The 18,714-nt window shown below is 43.0% G+C and overlaps 1 protein-coding gene and 2 non-coding genes across 3 annotated transcripts; all 3 read right to left on the bottom strand.

The window, feature by feature from the left end:
- Window positions 1-8,917: 8,917 nt before the first annotated feature.
- Window positions 8,918-18,394, bottom strand: rpl27a (ribosomal protein L27a). Its single transcript, XM_086007943.1, has 5 exons — window positions 18,351-18,394; window positions 16,844-16,907; window positions 16,692-16,767; window positions 13,102-13,276; window positions 8,918-9,088 (listed from the first exon to the last, which is right to left on the bottom strand). The coding sequence occupies exons 1-5, from the start codon at window positions 18,351-18,353 to the stop codon at window positions 8,960-8,962; spliced, it is 447 nt and encodes a 148-aa protein (XP_085864069.1). The 5' UTR covers window positions 18,354-18,394; the 3' UTR covers window positions 8,918-8,959.
- Window positions 11,599-11,727, bottom strand: LOC147106997 (small nucleolar RNA SNORA3/SNORA45 family). The gene has a single exon (XR_015081274.1). It is a non-coding gene; the product is annotated as a small nucleolar RNA SNORA3/SNORA45 family (small nucleolar RNA).
- LOC147106996 (small nucleolar RNA SNORA3/SNORA45 family) lies at window positions 16,211-16,341 on the bottom strand. Its single transcript, XR_015081273.1, has one exon. It is a non-coding gene; the product is annotated as a small nucleolar RNA SNORA3/SNORA45 family (small nucleolar RNA).
- Window positions 18,395-18,714: the final 320 nt, after the last annotated feature.

Raw genomic sequence — 18,714 nt, 5'->3', positions numbered from 1 at the left:
TTGGTTTGTAACCACGTGTTGCATTCCTGTACGCAAACAAGAAGTTATCTACCTTATGTTGTAGATTTATGTCTTCATTACCCATGGCCTTTATGGCCTTCTTGAAGGTCTGGACAAACCTTTCAGCTAATCCATTGGTGGCGGGATGGTATGGGGCGGACGTGTAGTGCTTAACCCCATTGTTTTTTTTAAGAACTTCCTGAATTCTTCGGACACAAATTGCGGTCCATTATCAGAACAGATCTGTTCCGGCAGCCCATTCCTGGCAAATATGGTCCTTAATACTGTGATGGTTTTTTCCGTGGTGGTGGAGGACATCTTTATTACCTCCGGACACTTGGAGTGTGCATCCACCGCGATTAAGAACATTGAGTCCATAAATGGACCAGCAAAGTCGATATGTACCCTTTGCCATGGAGATGAGGGCCACTCCCATGGATGTAGAGGGGCTTGTGGTGGGGCGTTTTGGACCTTCTGGCATCCTAGACAGCTCTTGGTCATTTCTTCGATGTCTCCATCGATACCTGGCCACCACACAAACGCTCTGGCTAGGTTCTTCATTTTCACTCCACCCAGATGCCCCTCGTGAAGCTCCTTTAGCACTTTATACTGGAGTTTGGGTGGAATCACCACTCTGGATCCACACACCAAGGTTCCTCGGCACACTGACAGCTGTTCTCTTCTTTGCGAGAATGCTGGCAACAGTGGTTCACCATGTGCTGGCCATCCCTTCACCGTTAAATCGTAGACTCGTGAGAGAGTCGGGTCATTTCTCGTTTCCTTTTCAATGGTAGAATTTGTTACTGGTAGACATTCCATTATGGTTGAGTGGAACATCTCCACTGGGTCCACTGTAGGCGCCTCTTCTACCGTTGGCAACGGTAGGCGCGATAAACCGTCAGCATTCCCATGCTGTTTTGATCCTTTGTATTCTATGTCATATTGGTGTGCCCCTAGGAAAAGGGACCACCTCTGTAGCCTTTGCGCTGTCATAATGGGAACACCCTTTTTAGGGTTGAATATGGATACCAACGGCTGGTGGTCTGTCAGCAGTGTAAACTTCTGGCCCTGCAGGTAATGATTAAACTTCTTTACTCCCCACACAGGGCTGAGAGCCTCCCTATCTATCTGAGCATAGTTGCGCTCAGCGGAGGTCAATGATCTGGATGCAAATGCGACTGGCCTTTCCAAGCCATTTGGCAACTTGTGTGAGAGTACTGCTCCAATACCATAAGGAGAAGCATCACAAGCTAAACGAATAGGTAGCGTTGGGTTGAAGTGAGCCAACACTTCCTCTGAGGTGATCAACGCCTTGCTTTTGTGAAAGGCCTTCTTACAGTCCTCGCTCCACTTCCATGGTACTTCTTTCTGCAAAAGAGCATTCAGCGGGTGCAGCACGGTGGATAGATTTGGCAGAAACTTATGGTAATAGTTAATCAACCCTAGGAACGACCTCAACTGGGATACATTTTCCGGAGCGGGAGCCTTCACAACAGCTTCGATCTTGTCAGGTGACTTGTGCAGCCCCTCCTGGTCAATGACATGACCACAGTACGAGATCCGTTTCTGAAAGAACTCACATTTCTGGCGATTAACTCGAAGTCTATATTCCTTCAATCTGGTGAGCACCAGTTTCAAATTTGCAAAGTGTTCCTCATCGTCATCTCCTGTAATCAGGATATCGTCCAAGTAACATTGAGTGCTTGGAATTCCCTGTAATACCTGCTCCATGGCCCTCTGCCAAATTGCTGGCGCCGAAGCCACTCCAAAAACCAGTCTATTATATCGATACAAGCCTCTGTGCGTGTTGATTGTGAGATACTGGCGCGACTCTTCCTCAACTTCCATCTGTAAGTACGCTTGCGCCAGGTCTATCTTGGTGGTGTTTCCCGCCAGCCAATGAAGCAAAGATATCCTCAATCCGCGGAAGCGGATATTGCACCGTGTGAAGCACCGGATTAACTGTGATCTTGAAGTCTCCACAGATGCGGACCTTCCCCGGTTCCCCTGGCTTGTTACTCGATGAACGCTTCATGACGGGAACAATGGGCGTGGCCCACTCACTCCAGTCCACCTTAGACAGTACTCCTGAACGTTCTAGCCCTTCCAGCTCAGCTTCCACAGCAGGTCGTATCGCATAAGGTACCGGTCTGGCTTTGAAAAATTTTGGGTTTGCATGTTCTGCAATCTTGATTTTTGCCTTAATTCCTCTCAGTGTTCCCAGTCCCTGTTGGAACACCTCTTTAGCCTCATCCAATATTCTGTACAATTGTTCAGGTTTGACATCTTTTTTTCCGGAATCTACCGTTATTGCTTTTAGGGAGTGCCAGTCCATATTTATTTTCCTGATTCACTCCCGTCCCAGAAGTGGTGGACCTCCCTCAGGTAGTACATATAAGTCCATTCCTTGGTGTTCTTTGCCCTTGTGTATCACCTTGACTTTTATCTTTCCGATGGGGTATACTCTTTGCCCAGTGTATGTCTGCAATACTATCTCCGTATCCCGTAGGGGAATATGTGTGAATAACCTTTTGTAATCTTGCTTATTCATGACCGTCAACGCCGATCCGGTGTCCAATTCCATCTTCACTTGGACTCCTGCTATCTGCAGTGTGACCCAGATAGTTTGTAGGTCAGCTTCCTTACTCACATTGTGAATTCTCAGACTACCCAGTTCCTTGCTGTTGGGAGTCTGAATCCGAATTCTGTTCATCCGAACCCTTCTCAGCCACCTTATGTACCTTTCTGCACTTTTCCTGCGGTGACTTTTTGTTGCTGGTCTTCTTTCCTGACCGGCATACTTTAGCTATGTGACCAAGCTTGCCACATTTTCTACATTCTTGGTTTTTAAACCAACATTGGTTCTGATTGTGTGTCGTCTTTCCACAACGATAACATTTCGCTGTACCCAAAGCCATTTGATCTACGCCAAGTACCGCTGCCTTCAGCTGCATTTCCGCAGTGCCTCTCGCTGCGGCTTCGTGCGATGCTGCAATAGTGACAGCCTTATCAAGTGTAAGATCATTCTCTTCAAGCAGCCGCTTTTGTGTTCCTTCTTTCGACAATCCACACGAATTTGTCTCTCAGTGCCTCGGTCAGTCTTTCCCCAAACTGACAGTATTTCGCTAGCTTACGCAGTTCAAATACTCCGCGTTGCTTTCCTCTTTCAGTTGCGTTCTCGCATAAAATTTAAATCGTTCCGCTAACATCAGCGGTGTGGGGTTCAAATGATTTCTCAGGACAGCAACAATATTAGCGAAAGCCTGATCCGCTGGTTTAGCTGGTGATAGAAGATGCTTCAATAGCCCGTATGTCTTCGCACCCATTGAGTTTAGTAAGGTTAGTGCTTTATCTTCATCGGATATTTTATTTGCCTTACAATAAATCTCTATGCGTTCTACATACGTGGCCCAATCTTCAACATCGGGATCGAAATCGTTGATGTTACCACGCTTAGGCATCCTCGCAATCTTCTTGAGAAACAAAAAGAAATTTTTCTTTAATTTTTTTTTAAAATGGCGGTTTCCCGCGCTTGTCTTCTTCCCCCGCCTACGAAAATGGCGGCTTCCCGAGTTTGCCTTTCTCCCCCGCTGGCTGTAATGGCGATTGCCGTATTGCTGCGTTCGTCCTCCCCAGCGGTTCTCAAATCGTGCCTCCCAGCCCCTCTTGCAGTCCGGTCCTTTCCCCCGGTTGCGGCTGAGTTCTCCGTGGTTTTTTTTTTTTTTTTTTCTCCCGCGCCTTACGCTGTCCCGGTCGCTGCGCCTCGCGGCCTCGGTAGCTGCCCGGCCTTTTTCACCGGTCGCGGTCGAGCTCTCTCTCGACGCTGTTGCGTCTCCCAGCCCGCTTGCAGCCCGGTCTTTTACACCGGCTGCGTTTGCATTCACCGCGGCTCCCGTGCCTTACGCTGCCCCAGTCTCAGCGCCTCTGGCCCCGACTTCTGTCCGGCTCTTTTCCCCGGCCGTGGTCGAGTTCTCCGCCCTTATATCCTCCGTTTTTTTTCCTCCCCTACTTCACAGCCAACGTGGCCGACTTGCTGCTCGTCGCTGATCGGCTTACCCACCACCGTGATAGAAGGGATGATCACTGTCTGTTGCTGATGGAAGGCTTCGTGTCAGGATTCTTCCTTGCTCTTCAGACCCGAGTCTTTTCTCAGCAGGATGATGAGGGCGGATGCCTCTTCTCGACGCCCGTTAAACTGCCTTGGATATGTCTCTGCCGCAGGGTAACATCGTACTCGTCGCCACTGTTAAGTCTGTGTGTTCCAGTTATGGTTAATATGAATCACTGCACACAGACCACAAGAATAACTTTAACAGGTCTTTACTAGTCGAAGGTCAGGGCTGAACTAAAAGATACAAGACGCTATACAGGCTTATATACCCGAGTGGTCACTACCGGTATTACAGTACACAGGGGCTCTTAAAGGTACATACACTACACTAATGACCTAGTTGAACAGAATATTGAGGTTATGCACGACTGACCTCAGCCTGAACCAGCAGCCCAGGTCGATGGATTCAGTGCTGGAGGTGTATAGGGTCAATGGGATGGCTTCATTTTTGCTAGTGTTGAACTTGGGAAGTTTTGACTTGCCCAAGATTTGATTTCAGTGTATCATAAGGCCTTAGAATAGCCCAATCATGAAACTCTGACATTATTGTCTGTAGACAATTGTTAAGTTTGGTAATAAAAAAATATTTCAGATCAACTCTACAAATCTCTTTGCTCCCATAGAAAAGATTTTCTGAATCACTGTAGCCTGCCATTAGGATTACGTTAATACCAGACAGGGCAGGACTTGCGTTCTGATGTTTGCTTTGTTGGTAAAATAAATATTAAATTCTTAATTACTAATTCCTCCACATCATAGAATGCAACAGTATGTGAAAAAATTGTGCTTTATATATTTTAATGTAATATATTAAAAACTTGTCGTTCGTGACCTCAGGACATCCCAAAGCACTTTATAGCCAATGAAGTGCTTTTGAAGTGTAGTCACTGTTGCAAGGTAGGAAACACGACAGCCAATTTGCACACAGCAACCTCCCACAAACAGCAATATGATAATGACCAGATGTTGATTGAGGGGTAAATATTGGCTAGGACACCAGGGATAACTCCCCTGCTCTTCTTCGATATAGTGCCATCAGATCTTTCACGTCCACCTGAGAACAGATGGGGCCTCGGTTTAGTCTCATCCAAAAGACAGCTCCTCTAACAGTACAGCACTCCCTCAGTCCTGCACTGGAGTGTCAGCCCTAGATTTTTGTGCTTAAGTCCTTGGAGTGAGACTTGAACCCACAAGATTCAGAGCAGAGTGCGCTACCTAGAGCCACGGTCAATTTTTTTGCAAATGCTTTCCTATTATAAATTTGTCTGCCCAATTTTTTGGGGGCTTTGCCTATGCAGACTTGTTGCATTTTAACTATATAACTTGACTCCTGGTGGGTTTCTGCTCAGTCAATCTACATGTTCAGTTCTTTTCAGGAAAAATTCAGACTCTCCATCCATCCAGACTTATCCTCAGGTAAGTTTTTATTTCAGTTTATGACTTAATTTTCTCATTGTTTTACAGCTTAATTTCAATACTTGGTAGGATCATCATTTTATAAACTATTTAGCACTAAAGATCATCTCTCCCCTGTGAAATTGAGTTTAATTCAATTTTTTTAAATTAAAAAAATCTGTAAGCCTATCCTGCTTTCGTCTGGCTCTTTGGGTTACAGGCGCACATCCTTATCTACCCAAAACCTAAAGGCTTTTGAAGTGTGATTTAAAAAAATATTTCAAGGCATCATGCTGCTTCAGTGTATTCACACTCACTTTCCCATGATTCCAAACTTTCCTGTGCTGAAACCTGGCATCAGCAGCTATCAGGGAGGGGGAGGCAAGAACTTCAGCAGGATACCAGGCATCTGAGGCCTAAGGAGCAGGAAGTTCTGATGCTGCAGCTTCTTTTGCTGGCTATCTTCTGCCATTTTTGCCTGCATAGAAGTACTGATTATATAAAGTTAATTTGTTTTTCTGGGGATCCAAGATGGTGAAGGAGACAGGGGATAGGTCAGGAAGTACACAGAAGGCACTTGCAGAGGGACAACTGCAGTGGCAGCCACAGGGGTGGATACTGATAGGTGGGTTGAGTCAGCAGGGGTGGGGAGAACTAAAAGACTTGCATTTATATATGACCACCGGACATCCCAAAGCACTTTACAGCCAATTAAGTACTTTTGAAGTGGAGTCACTGTTGTAAAATGTGATAATGACCAGATAATCTGTTTAGTGATGTTGGTTGAGGGATAAATATTGGCTAGGACACCAGGGAGAACTCCCCTGCTCCTCAAAATAGTGCCATTGGATCTTTTATGTCCACTTGAGAGCAGACGGGGCCTCAGTTTAAAGTCTCATCTGACAGTGCAGTACTGCAGTGTCAGCCTAGATTTTTGTACTCTCTGGAGTGGGACTTGAACCCACAACCTCTGACTCATAGGTTGTGTGTTCAACTAGTAAGCAGGAGATAGCTAGTAGGAGTCCTTAAATAGTTTATCACGCTCAGATATAAAAGAGGCACACCATTAGTGAGGAGGAAATACTGCAGGTAATAGGAAGATAGTGATTAACAAGTTCCAGGTGGCTCCTTAACATATGGGTCCCCTGATATGTATTGTTTAAACACCCAAAACCTGAAAATCCAGCCAAGACAACATGCATGTGAAATGCCAGCTTTCTGTAACTCCTTAAAAATGGAATGTTCCACAGGGTTGCAGTGAGTTAAAGAACCACTGCATCGCAAAGTTAGAAATCAACTTTTTACACTGTCGTTCCTACATAGTGCATTACTAATGTCACCTGTGGGGAAAAGTGGAAACAAGGCACCTTACAGCAAAGGGGTGTGGAGGAGACACCCTACACCTTCCTTTGCTTACCAAGTCAAACTTCCCCACACTTTCCCCTCATGCCCATTGTCCAGGATATAGGGATCAGGCAGAAAAGTGGCATTGAGGATCAGCCACGATCTTACTGAATGGCAGAGTGGGCTCAAGGGGCCATATGGCCTACTCCTGCTTATGTTCTTATGACCCAGCTCCTGCTTTGTTTTCCATTCCCAGTAAACTGCTGGCTGCCCAACTTTCTTTCCTGCTCCTTATGCCATCTGATGATTCCCTCAAGTAGTGTCCCTCTCCTTTTCCAAACTAACCTCTCCTTAGCAGACTCATCTTTGACCCATCCTTGCAAACTATAATCCCATGGGCTGAATTTTAAAAGGTAGACATTATGCTATAGCTATACAATGCCCAAGATAGACCACACCTGGAGTACTGTGTTCAGTCTAGGCACACCTTACAAAGGATATATTGGCCCTGGACAGAGTTGATTTACCAGAATGATGCCTGGACTCCAAGGGGTTAAATTATGAGATTACAAACCAAGGTTGTATTCCCTGGAATTTAGGTCAAGGGGTGATTTCATCAAAGTTTAAGCTATTATGGAGAACGAGTTTCTCTACTCTATTTCTGCTGTAGGAACAGAAAATGCCAGAGACACTTAGGTCAGGCAGCATCTGCAGAAATAGTTCACATTTCAGGTCAATGACCTCATCAAGCTGAAGCATTAACTGTTTCTCTCCACAGATGCTGCCTGATGTGCCAAGTATTTCCAGCATTTTGTTTTTATTTCAGATTTCTAGCATCTGCAGTATTTTTCTTTTGAACTATTTCTGCTGGTTGGAGAGTCTAGCACTAGGGGCTATAACCCAAAATTAGAGCCAGATCTTTCAGGAGTGAAAAGTTAGGAAACACTTCTATACACACACACGATGGTAGAAGTTTGGCACTCTTGGGCAAACAACAGTTGATGCCAGGTCACTTATTAATTTTAAAAATTGTAGACAAATAAGATTTTTATTAACCAAAGATATAAAGGGATACAAGGCAAAGGCAGGTAGTATATTGAATGATGTCACAATCAGCCAGGATCCCATTGAATGGCAGAACAAACTCAAGGGGGCTAAATGGCCTACTCCTGTTCCTATGTCTCATTTCCAACTGCCCTTTCCTCTCAAGTCCTTGAACAAATTGTCACCTTCCAAATCCGTGACAAGCTTTCCTGCAACTGAATGTTTTAATCTCCAATCAGGTTTCTACAACTGCCGCAGCACGGAAACAGCCCAAGTCAAAGCCACAAATGACTGACGCCCATGGTCTACTATCCCTCATCCTTCTTGATGTATCTGCAGCCTGTCACCTTCAACACCTCTCCACTGTTGTGTAGTGGAGTGGGACCATCCTCACTTGGTTCCTTTCCTATCCAAATCATAGCCAGAGCACTGAGCTAATACTGGCTGATGTAGATATAGCTGGGTCTCAACTACAATGCAGCATAGCAAGTAGCTGGGACTAACAAGGCTGTTACCACCATCACTTGGGGCTTGAGTGTCCTAGGTGGAGCATGAGGGGAAAGAGAATGGGTTAAGTTAGTGCTGTAAATGACTAGACTGTGTCTGGATGAGACAGGAACTGATATCCATGTACAAGGAGAAAATCTTGCAACTGCAAATACCTCAACCAGCATTTTGTATTGCCATCCCAGTCAGTTCACCTACTTTTTCTTCTCTCTCACTTCCTCTCCTTCCCTCCCCCCCACTGACCATAACATTAATACATTCCATATGGAAGCTTTGGCTAACTTGCACATGAACATACAAGTGAAAATACTCAATCTTTTGGCAGACTGGTTTTTGTAGGGAAGTTTCTAGAAAGTACTAAGACATTTCAGGAAACAGCCACACCCATGCTGGATTATCCCAAATAGAGGCAACATTAATTCAGCAGAATTCCCTCAAAAGATTAAGTTACCAACAAGAGGAATAGGCTCACTCCACTTCAATATCCTTTGAACTTTAAAGAAAGTAATTGCGCAGTTAAAAGTGACAGTATTTTATTCTTACACCCAGTCATAAAATTTATGCCATCAATACACAGGCTCCACCAACTTCCTTGATTTTCTCTTCAGCTTTCCTACTGAAGAACTTGGCCTTGACAATGACTGGCTGTTTGGGCAGTCTTCCTTTACCCAGAACTTTATAGTAACCCTAAAAGGAGAAAAACAAGCACAAGGATTCAAAGACTAAACCAATGGCTTAAAAAAATAGAATATTTGAAGCCAAAACTGGATTTTTGAACACCAAATCTGATTGTATTTTAAAAAACAGTACAAGACATCAAGTTTATTGCATGATGTGGAAATCAACTGCTCCTAAAAATAAAAAAAGTTGTGTATACAAATGTGATTCTAACACCTAAAATCATATTAAAGCCTTTTCTCAGATTTCTAACAGGTCATGAAGAAGCCTGAACTTGAACAAGAAACTGCAAGATCAAAATCAATTCCTGCACAAATCTATAAATTGTTATCTGGTAGGTGCCATATTTGGATGGCAATGGAGGGAGCCAAAAGGTTTTCAGAAGCCATTGTGTCTGCCACACAAAAGGGCCAGTTTCAGTGCCTTTGTTGCCAATGTTTAAAAAAACAAGGGAAAAACAGAGCATCACAAATCAGTTAGAAAGGCCTCACTTCATTGGCAAGAACCTGGAAAAAGTAGTTACACCAATTACATGGTTTTAAAAGATGGGGAATTAGAAAAATAGCAGGTGGTTTCCCACAGCTTTGCTCAAGTCTGGAGCAGAGCTGACATTAACCTGGCCCATCAAAGGCCACTGCGCAGGCACTACATTGAAGTAGCCTGGAGTCGATCCAGAGGTCAATTAGAAGCTAATATTTGTTGGGAGATTCTGTAGGTTGGTAGCTGCTTCGCTGATCTCTTTGGGGAGGGCTAGGTTATTGAAGTCAGAAAAGCCAAATACCAACACTCACATTTATTGGGATTATCAAAAAGTGATCAGAGTTAGAAGAAAAATTGCTTCAGTTTTTAGCAGCAAAAGGCAAAGAACCACAAAAGATGCAAACAGGCCTAAAACAGGGCATAAGATAGTGATTATTCAGAATACTTACTTTGCCCAAGTAAACGTAACCTCCCCAAACAGAGCAAACCGACAAAAAATGATGGATACAAATTAGATTGACTTCCCAGCGTAAAGGACTCTAAACAAATCATCTCCAGGGATAGATGTTATTGAACGCAGAGTGCCAAGAGACCAAGAAGATAATTTGTGAAGTATTAATAAGGGAACCACTGGGATGGTACTAATAAAATGAAAACAGGCTGTGATACTCAGATCTATTAGTCTTCGATTCTATGCAAAATAATGGAATCGATTATCTAAACCCCATACCTTCCATTTGCACATCTGTCAAGCCCTTTACAAACATCATGGGGGTCACCAGAAACTAACCTGGGCCAGACACATCAACACTGGCTACAACAATAGGGCAGAGTCTAGTTATGTTGACAACCAGCTCATCTCCTGATCCCTCAAAACATTTCTACCATCTACACAGCTCAAGTCAGGAGTGTGATAAAGTACTCACCATTCACCAAGATGAGTACAGTTGCACCACCACAAAAAGCTCAACCATCCAGGACAGAGAAGTCTGCTTGGCCAACATTCCTGGACTCTATATCCACCCCTGGCACACTACATGTACTACTGTCTACAAGGTGCACTGCAGCAACTTACCAAGCATATTCTGACAATACCCCACAGCAACAAGATCTTGGGAACACCGTCTTCTCCAGGGCATACACCATCTCAACATGGTCATATACTACCATTCCCTCATCACTACTGGGTCAAAATCCTGAAATTTCCTACCTGGCACCATCAGCACAAGGACCACAGCAGTTTAAGATGGTGTACCACCAACTTCACAAGTCAACTAGGAATGTGGTATAGATGTAGCTTTGCTAATGTTGTCCACATCCAGAGAACAAATTAAAAGGTGTCACTCTTTCTAATTTAGAATAATTTGGATTCAGAAACCTCAATGCAAATTGATATACCACAACAGACGGTGAACTGAAATTATAATAGGCAGCTCAAAATTTACAGAAAGCAATTGGGCAGATTGAATTTAATGCAGAAATGCAAAGTATGGTACAAAAAAAAATGCAGCATGTACTCCACAAACTGTCAAAATAGCCAAGGACAAAATTGAAAGAGACCTTGGAATCTTAGCAGAAACAACATTGCACTGCTAACATACCAGAGCAGCAACAGGGCCAATGGAATGTTGAACTACATAGCCAAAACAATAAAATACAAGTCAGAGGAAAATCTCTGCAGTCTTCTGGTCAGATTCTTGATCCCCATTGTTTTAAAGGCAATGGAAAAACTTGGCTGCGAAAGGAGGCACCCGAGGACATCTTGGAGGTAGCAGAGTTAACTACAGAAAAAGTAAAATCTGTAAAATAAGCTAAATTGAACACTTAGAACAAAGGGACATCAGTTCAAACTAGTAAACAGCAAATTTAGGACCAATAGCAGAAGTTCTACAAAGATTGATCAATATCTAAAGGAATCCTGGATATAGTAATGGAGAAAAAAAACTCTGGAGCCATTGATGCTTGCTGCAATGGACTTGGGTGGGGGTTCATTCACCACCACACTATGGTATATAAAATTCACTACCACTTAAATGAAGCAATGTCACTGATAGTGACACCGACTGGGCTATAAAAAGCTAGTCAGTGAATAAGATCAGCAGTTACTCTTCGAAAACTATAGCACACCAAGACAACAGAAAATGTAAGGGCGTGACTCTAGCCTCGATGCTCAAGAATTGAGTATTAAACTCTACTGCAACAAATGATTTTACATAGCTAACTAATGCCCTTTGCCATACATTAAAAAATGCCTTTGCAGGAGCATTGCTCAAGTGGAGACCCACAATTTCCACACACACTTCCTTATTTGCTTTCCTCCTTGCAGCTAGTGCTTTTTTTTTGGAAAACTGCAATGTCACTATTTACATGAAGGAAAGAGAAACCAGGTAACTGCAGACCTGTCAGTTTAATATCAACTGTGGACAAATATCAGCTTATCAAAGACTGAGTATAGATTTGTAATGGATAGGTCATCTCTAATCTGGTTGATTTTTTTTTGGTGGCCATTAGCATGGTGGAGAGAGGAGTGCCTATAGATTTTCTCTACATGGGCTTCCATAAAGTATTTGATAAGGTGATTAGCACAAGAGATTGTCAAAAATGAAAACACATGGAATTGGAGGCAACTATTACTGGCCCATGTCACATGGTTAAGAGGTAGGAGAAAGTATGGATAAAGGGTTTATTCACTGCTTGGCAGATGTGACAAGTGATGTCCAAGGATCTGTACTGGGGTCTCTGCTCGTCACCATATATAAAATGACTTGAATGAAGGAATAAAGAGTTGTATATCCAAGTTTGCATTTAACACCAAGTTTGGAGCACAGGAAGTCATGCAGATAGGAGCAGGAAGTTGCAGTGAATGGGCAAAACAGAGTTGATGTGGGGAAAGTGTGAGGTTATGCACTGTGTCCGAGAAAGACAAAAATCAGACTATTTTCTTAATGGAGAAACTAGGAACTGTGGAGGAGCAACAAGATTTGTCCATGCATGCAAATCACAAAGCTAGTGCACAGGTACGAATAGTATTCAAAAAGACTAAAGGAATGTTGGACTTTATCGTATGGTGGGGTGGTTGGAATTCATGTGAGGAAATGATGCTTCAGTTGTACAGAGCCTTGGTCAGACCCCATCCAAGCATCATGTTCAATTTAGAGCATCAAACCACAGTAAAGATATATTGGCTTTGGAAGATGTACAATGCAGATTTGTAAAATTCTAACAGGGCTTAAAGTGTTAAATTATGATGCCAGGTTGAATAAATTTGGCTTGTACTACCTTCAGTTTCTTCCAGATCAACTGGGAGTAATGGTATGAGATTGCCATATGATTTACCAACTCCTGTTCAGCTGCAATCTAACCATTTTTAAAAAGGCCAGCACTGGCACGAGAAATGTTGTTCTGGAGTCTGTTGTACTTGGCTACAATTATCATGTGCAAGGCATCAGTTGTTTCTCACTTTAATCCAACACATCCTACTTGTAGACTATCCCCAGAAAAACAATATTTGAAACTCCCATGAGGTAACACTTAACACTTACAGCATGCACAACATCAATAACAGGTGCTGGTCCTTCAGGTTTCTTGGCATAGTTTAGTCTGGTCTGTTCACTGACCAGCGTCCACAGCTTATCCAAATTTATTGTCGGGCAGAACAACTGGTTCTTTTTTAGATGGTAATGTCTCATACCAACTTTTCCAAAGTAACCTGGGTGACTGAAAAACAATGGTTTAGAAACTCAAACAAACCTATTGAACATGAAACAAAGTAAACTACAAACATGGACTAGAACTCAATCCAATGCAACTCAGCATTTAAGGAAAATTCAGGGAGAACTAGCTTTCCACATTTCTTAATGTTGTCTTACAAGTTTCAAGTTTATAGTGGCATGCAATGCTATCATTGCAGTCACCTCAAAGTGTGCAACAGGAATTTATTCCTTAATTCCTATGTTTAATGGGGGCAGCCTATTACTTCACTTCCTTAGCTCTCCCTTCACATACCAAAAATCAGCACACAAGCACATTCTGGGGTGACTTCCTTCATTTTCTCTCCCCACACATGGAAAAAGCTTCCAATTTCTACTAATTTCGCCACAACAGAAATCAGAACTCTGTAGGAATTCAAACACATGATTTACTACACCAACAGGCCAAACAATAAGTGTGCTGCATCACCTTAGGATAATCATGAATTTAAAATTTAGCCTGTAGGTATTGGCAATATAGCATTTTCTTACACCGTCTCACCAGAGGATAGTGACATGTTAAGGATAATTCCATGGGTAGCAATTGGCCCTCTATAACCTTCATGTCACTATCTTTAAAAACAAGATGCTGTTGATTTTAGGGATCAGATGGATACCATTTAAGAATCTTTTAAATCCATGAACACTATGCCCATTTTCTCCACAGATACGTGCTAGAATGGAGGGTATACACACTCCTTTAGCCAAGATTTCATGTGCTGTACATGTAGGAATGGAGGCACCAAAAAAAAAAAATCAGCACTTTGTATGAATTACAAAACTAAGTTTACTGGAGGATTACTTCCATAGCACTTCCACTTCTTTTGAATAAAGACAAAACAACAAAGTCCCAAAAACTATCCAGTCTCAGGTTCAATGACCTTTCAAGCATTAGTACAGGACACCTACGAAGTAACCCACAAGCTCTATGACCCAAGAAGCCAAAGCCGGCTTCTTCTTTGTGCATGTGTAACCATAATGCTCCGAGTCTGTGTAAGAGCTCCCAAGCCTGGCAAATTGGAAAAGACTGCTCCCCAATTAGTGGATGGACACAAAAAAGAGCAGCAGCATCTGCCAGCCCTTCAGATTCAAAAAGCTCCTAGTCATCACTTGAGATTGGCGTAGAGAGGCGACAGGCACCAGCAGCAGAGATCACAGTAGTGACCGAGTGGAGGAACAAATCAACAGGGAGCGGGGGGGGGGAGAAAGAATGTTACAGAAAGCCTGTCATTTTTTCCACATGCAAGGTTTGAATGTGTTTACAGGGACTGGATGTTTGTTCATGTGGGATTTACATATGCCAGTTTGTATAATTCTGCATTGCAAATTAGAAAGTTGCTAGATTACTGCTACTCATTACTAAATCATGTGGCCCACAGATCTGGCTCTGCTCCAAAAACTTGGGATATCTCCACACCATTCCAAGCTCTAGCTGGTCTAGAACGTAGACACTTGCATTCTTTACTGACCTCCAACACAATGATTTCAACATCCCTCTGCAACCTAGTGCCTTTATTTTCAACCACCTCCACATTCCTGCTTTTCCAACTCTAGATTGAAGTGGAGCACATTAATCAGTGACAGAGCATGCTTGCCCCCATCTAGAAATCCTTCTCTAAACTTGCATTAAGGTGCAATATAAAAACAAAAATAGTTGTAAATGGAAACTAGCCATTTAAAAAAATAATGAGCCATAGAGATGTCTTGCCTTTGTAAAACATGGATTTAATTGCATGTGCTATCTACCTAAGCAAACCACACAAGGTCACAGACAACCAAAGCCCAAGTTCGTGCTCAGCCACAAAATATATTCTCGCTCTGAAGTTAGGTTTGGCATATTTTAAATGCAACACTCAATCCTACTTGACATAATTTGCATTGTTCATCAAGGAGCTCCACTCTTCCAATTTGAAAGATTTAGAAATCAGCAACTCAGACTGGGGAGAATCTGGTGCTGCAGAAGATACCTCAATTTAAATGGTGTTCAACATACTAATGTACTAGCAACTACAGTAAAGTAGCAAGGCATATTTTGCAGAAGAGCAAGAAAAGTGACTTGAACAATTGGTGACACTGTACAGTCAATGGGGTGACTTAAGAGTAGTGTTCACAGGTTTAGCAAGAGAAAGTATCCAAACCCCCACTAATCAGGAAAATAAATCATAAAATGGACAAAATTAGTTAAAAACAATTTGGATGTCAACTTCTGCATTTACAGTACAGGAAACTTTTCTGGTATCCGGCACCGAGCTGGTGCCGTTAGATCAAAACTGCCGTAGAAACCAGCGCTAATGTTAAAACATATACGGAGCTCAGAGCTCCGTATGAAGCAACAAACCCTGTTGCTTAGCAACAGCTTCAAAACAGTTGGCGCAGCTTGCAAGCGTCTAGCTGAAGCTGTTGCTTAGCTACAGAGACGCTTGCAGAGCCAGGACTGGAGAAAAGAAGCAACGAAAAGAAAATTTATCTAAACCGACTCCTGAATTTTGCCGGTAGATAAAGCTTTCTGGACATTTAACCTCCGGATAAACGAAAGTTTCCTGTACATAGCTTTCTAAAACTGACTTACAAACAACAAAGAGAAGCAGGAGAGTCTAGGTGCTGCAGAACGAAGAGAACAAGGAATAATCAGATGGGTTGTTTAGGCTTCTGACTGCATGGAGTTAGCAAGGTCAAGCAGTTTTGAAGAGAATGCCATAATAATGGGGACAAGCAAGCTTAAGGCATTTGTCTAGTTTCAGCTGACCACCAGTCAGCAGGGACAAATTAACGCAGCCATTTACACAGGGCTGCAATGCACTTATCACATGGTTTTAAGCAAACAATTGAAGGCCATTTTCCAATGCAGTTATACAGAGCCTGATGACAAAATAAAGTTGCAAAAGTTACATACCACTTTATACAATGTCACTAATCTGGTGGCTGACTGAGCTACAAGGAGCAACAGCCAGTGAATAAAGTTAGTATTCATTCTTCGAGAGCTATAGCACACCAGAACAACTGGGAATGTCAGGGTGTGACTCTAGCCTCGATATCTCGTAAAAAAGGATATAAGCAATCACACACAACCTTGTATACTAGAAATAAAAACAGAATATGCTGGAATATTTATATGCCAGAACTTGAATTTCCTCACTTGATGAAAAAGGTCCTAGCATTATCTTCCATTACGTCAAGAGAACAGTTGAAGATGTCCAGATCCTGCCAGAATTGTTAATTTCAAAAAACTTAATTTACGGTAGTATTTTTCACTGGCCTCCTCCCCCAGCCCAACTTTGCAGAGGTCCTTTTGGTACCAAGACTCCATAATAGGCACTACAGTTGGTGCAAGATCACAATTAGAGTAACATTATGGATCAAAACACATTTAGTACAATACATACTATTTATCAAAGTTGATTCTGTGATGGTGCATACCACCAGCATTGCCACGACCACCAGGATGCTTCCTATGTTTGCCTAAAGAGACAGAAGAAAGTGTTACCTAGTATTTTGAACACACACTAAGAGACTTGAGCCTGCAATTACTACTCACCAATACGGCCATGGCCGTGGCTAACGTGTCCTCTCAGCTTCCTGGTTTTTCTCAATCTGGATGGCTAAAATAATTAAAGCAAATGATAAATGTTGTGCACTGGCAAAATAACTTAGCAGTGGAAAACTGATTGTCTCTTCTCCACCCCACCCCAAAGTAGGGTCATAGGCCAAAGCACAACATGTGACTATGAAAATCATACCCACTTCAAGATTACAAGATACAGTAAAAAGCATTAAACCACTTCTATTGCTAACTAAACACATCTGCACTTAATTTTCCTGGCTGCTTCCTGACCAGCCATTTTGAGGCCTGCTTCTAAGGGGATGTAACCAGGGAGGACATAAAGCAAGGCCCAAAGGGCAACACTTGAATTCAGCATTCCTCCATTACTCTAAATCTACAAGGTGGAACTTCTGATCAAAGTTTACATATAAAACACAATGCATGTGCTATATTATTGTGTACACTATTTAAGCCTTTAACCTATTACAATATAAGTGAGTTAACAGGTTTTAAAAAGTACATGCAGGATTGCAGTGCGAGCATGTTAAACATTCAGACCTGAATGTCAATCAAGTTATCAATATTCCTTTCACAAACTATTCGGCCTAGTTTGACGTCAGAGGATGACCCTCAATTAAATCTTCAACTGCAAACTTCTGATTAACCCAGAAATGTTCCATCGTTTTAATGTTCCAAAAGGCTTCGGCCTCCAATGGGAAAGAACATTTATTTTCACCTTTTGGTTTTTCATCCATATTATTGCAACAAGGACTAGTTTATTAGCATGCAACACTCAAATCTTACCCTAAACGCAGACATATTCTTAGCAATTAAAAATTTTTTTTTTTTTTTTACAGGCGACTTCGGCTATTGCAATTATTCAAATGCAGTATTTCGGCCTGCTCGAATTAGGAGCTCTCATCCACGATACTCGTTGACGAGATTCAAAATGCTCCCGAACCCCGCAAATTGCAAGCACCATCAGATTAATTCACAACAAGCTGCGACCCCAATTAGTTCACTCCAGCACTAAACTTTTCACAACGAAAAGCAACTGTACACAATGCCCCCTGCCAATTTACACGAATGAATGGGGCTTACAGGCCGGAGTGGGAAAGGAGCTACAGAAACCTACCTCTCCCGGGCAGCTCTATACTCAGTCCGAGATAGCGAGGAGGGAGATCGGCCGCGCCACCAGACTCGAGCACATGGATGGTTCCCCCTTTTAAAGCGGGTCACATTAAATTCTACACCACAACAGGGAAACCCACTACCGCGGACACTGCAGCCACCCGCACCGCTAACTAGGCCCAGAATGCACGGTGGCGAAAGGGAACTGCCGTCGAAACAAAATGCAGTTCTCTCTATTCGCGAAATGGCTGCCCAGGTTGTCGACAGGAGGCACCGTGGTGATGCGATAAACGGGAATTCCATTTTTAGCAGCCGATGCCATTGGATTGTAATTGCTTCGGACCCGGACAAACTACTCGGGATTACCTACCATCTTGGCTGATGACGTAAAGAGGAACGGCCCGTGCCAGTCTCGCGGATTTATTCGAGATTTGGGAGGGTGCTGGAGCGCGCCTGCGCAGTAACGACCGGAGGTTCTGGATTGTTCACTCGCCTCTTTGCACAGACCACGCCCCCCGGGGAAGCAGCTCCCCCCCCAAAAAAAGAGGAATCTGAAAATCCATAGCAGGTCAGTCAGCTTCTGTAGAGAGAAAATTCAGGTTATGGGGTTTTCGGTGTACCTCCCTTGATCCAGAGCGCTAGGTCCCAACAGATGCTCGTGGCCATTTAAAAAGGTTATTCTAATAAGTAACACAATGGACCGTTTGCTGAGTCTTCTACCCGAGGAGCTGTCA

The sequence above is a fragment of the Somniosus microcephalus genome, chromosome 15, assembly GCF_052327205.1.
Source record: "Somniosus microcephalus isolate GS21.2 chromosome 15, FLI_Smic_1.0, whole genome shotgun sequence".
Classification (NCBI taxonomy): Eukaryota; Metazoa; Chordata; class Chondrichthyes; order Squaliformes; family Somniosidae; genus Somniosus; species Somniosus microcephalus.
This window is presented reverse-complemented; position numbering and strand designations above follow the sequence as displayed.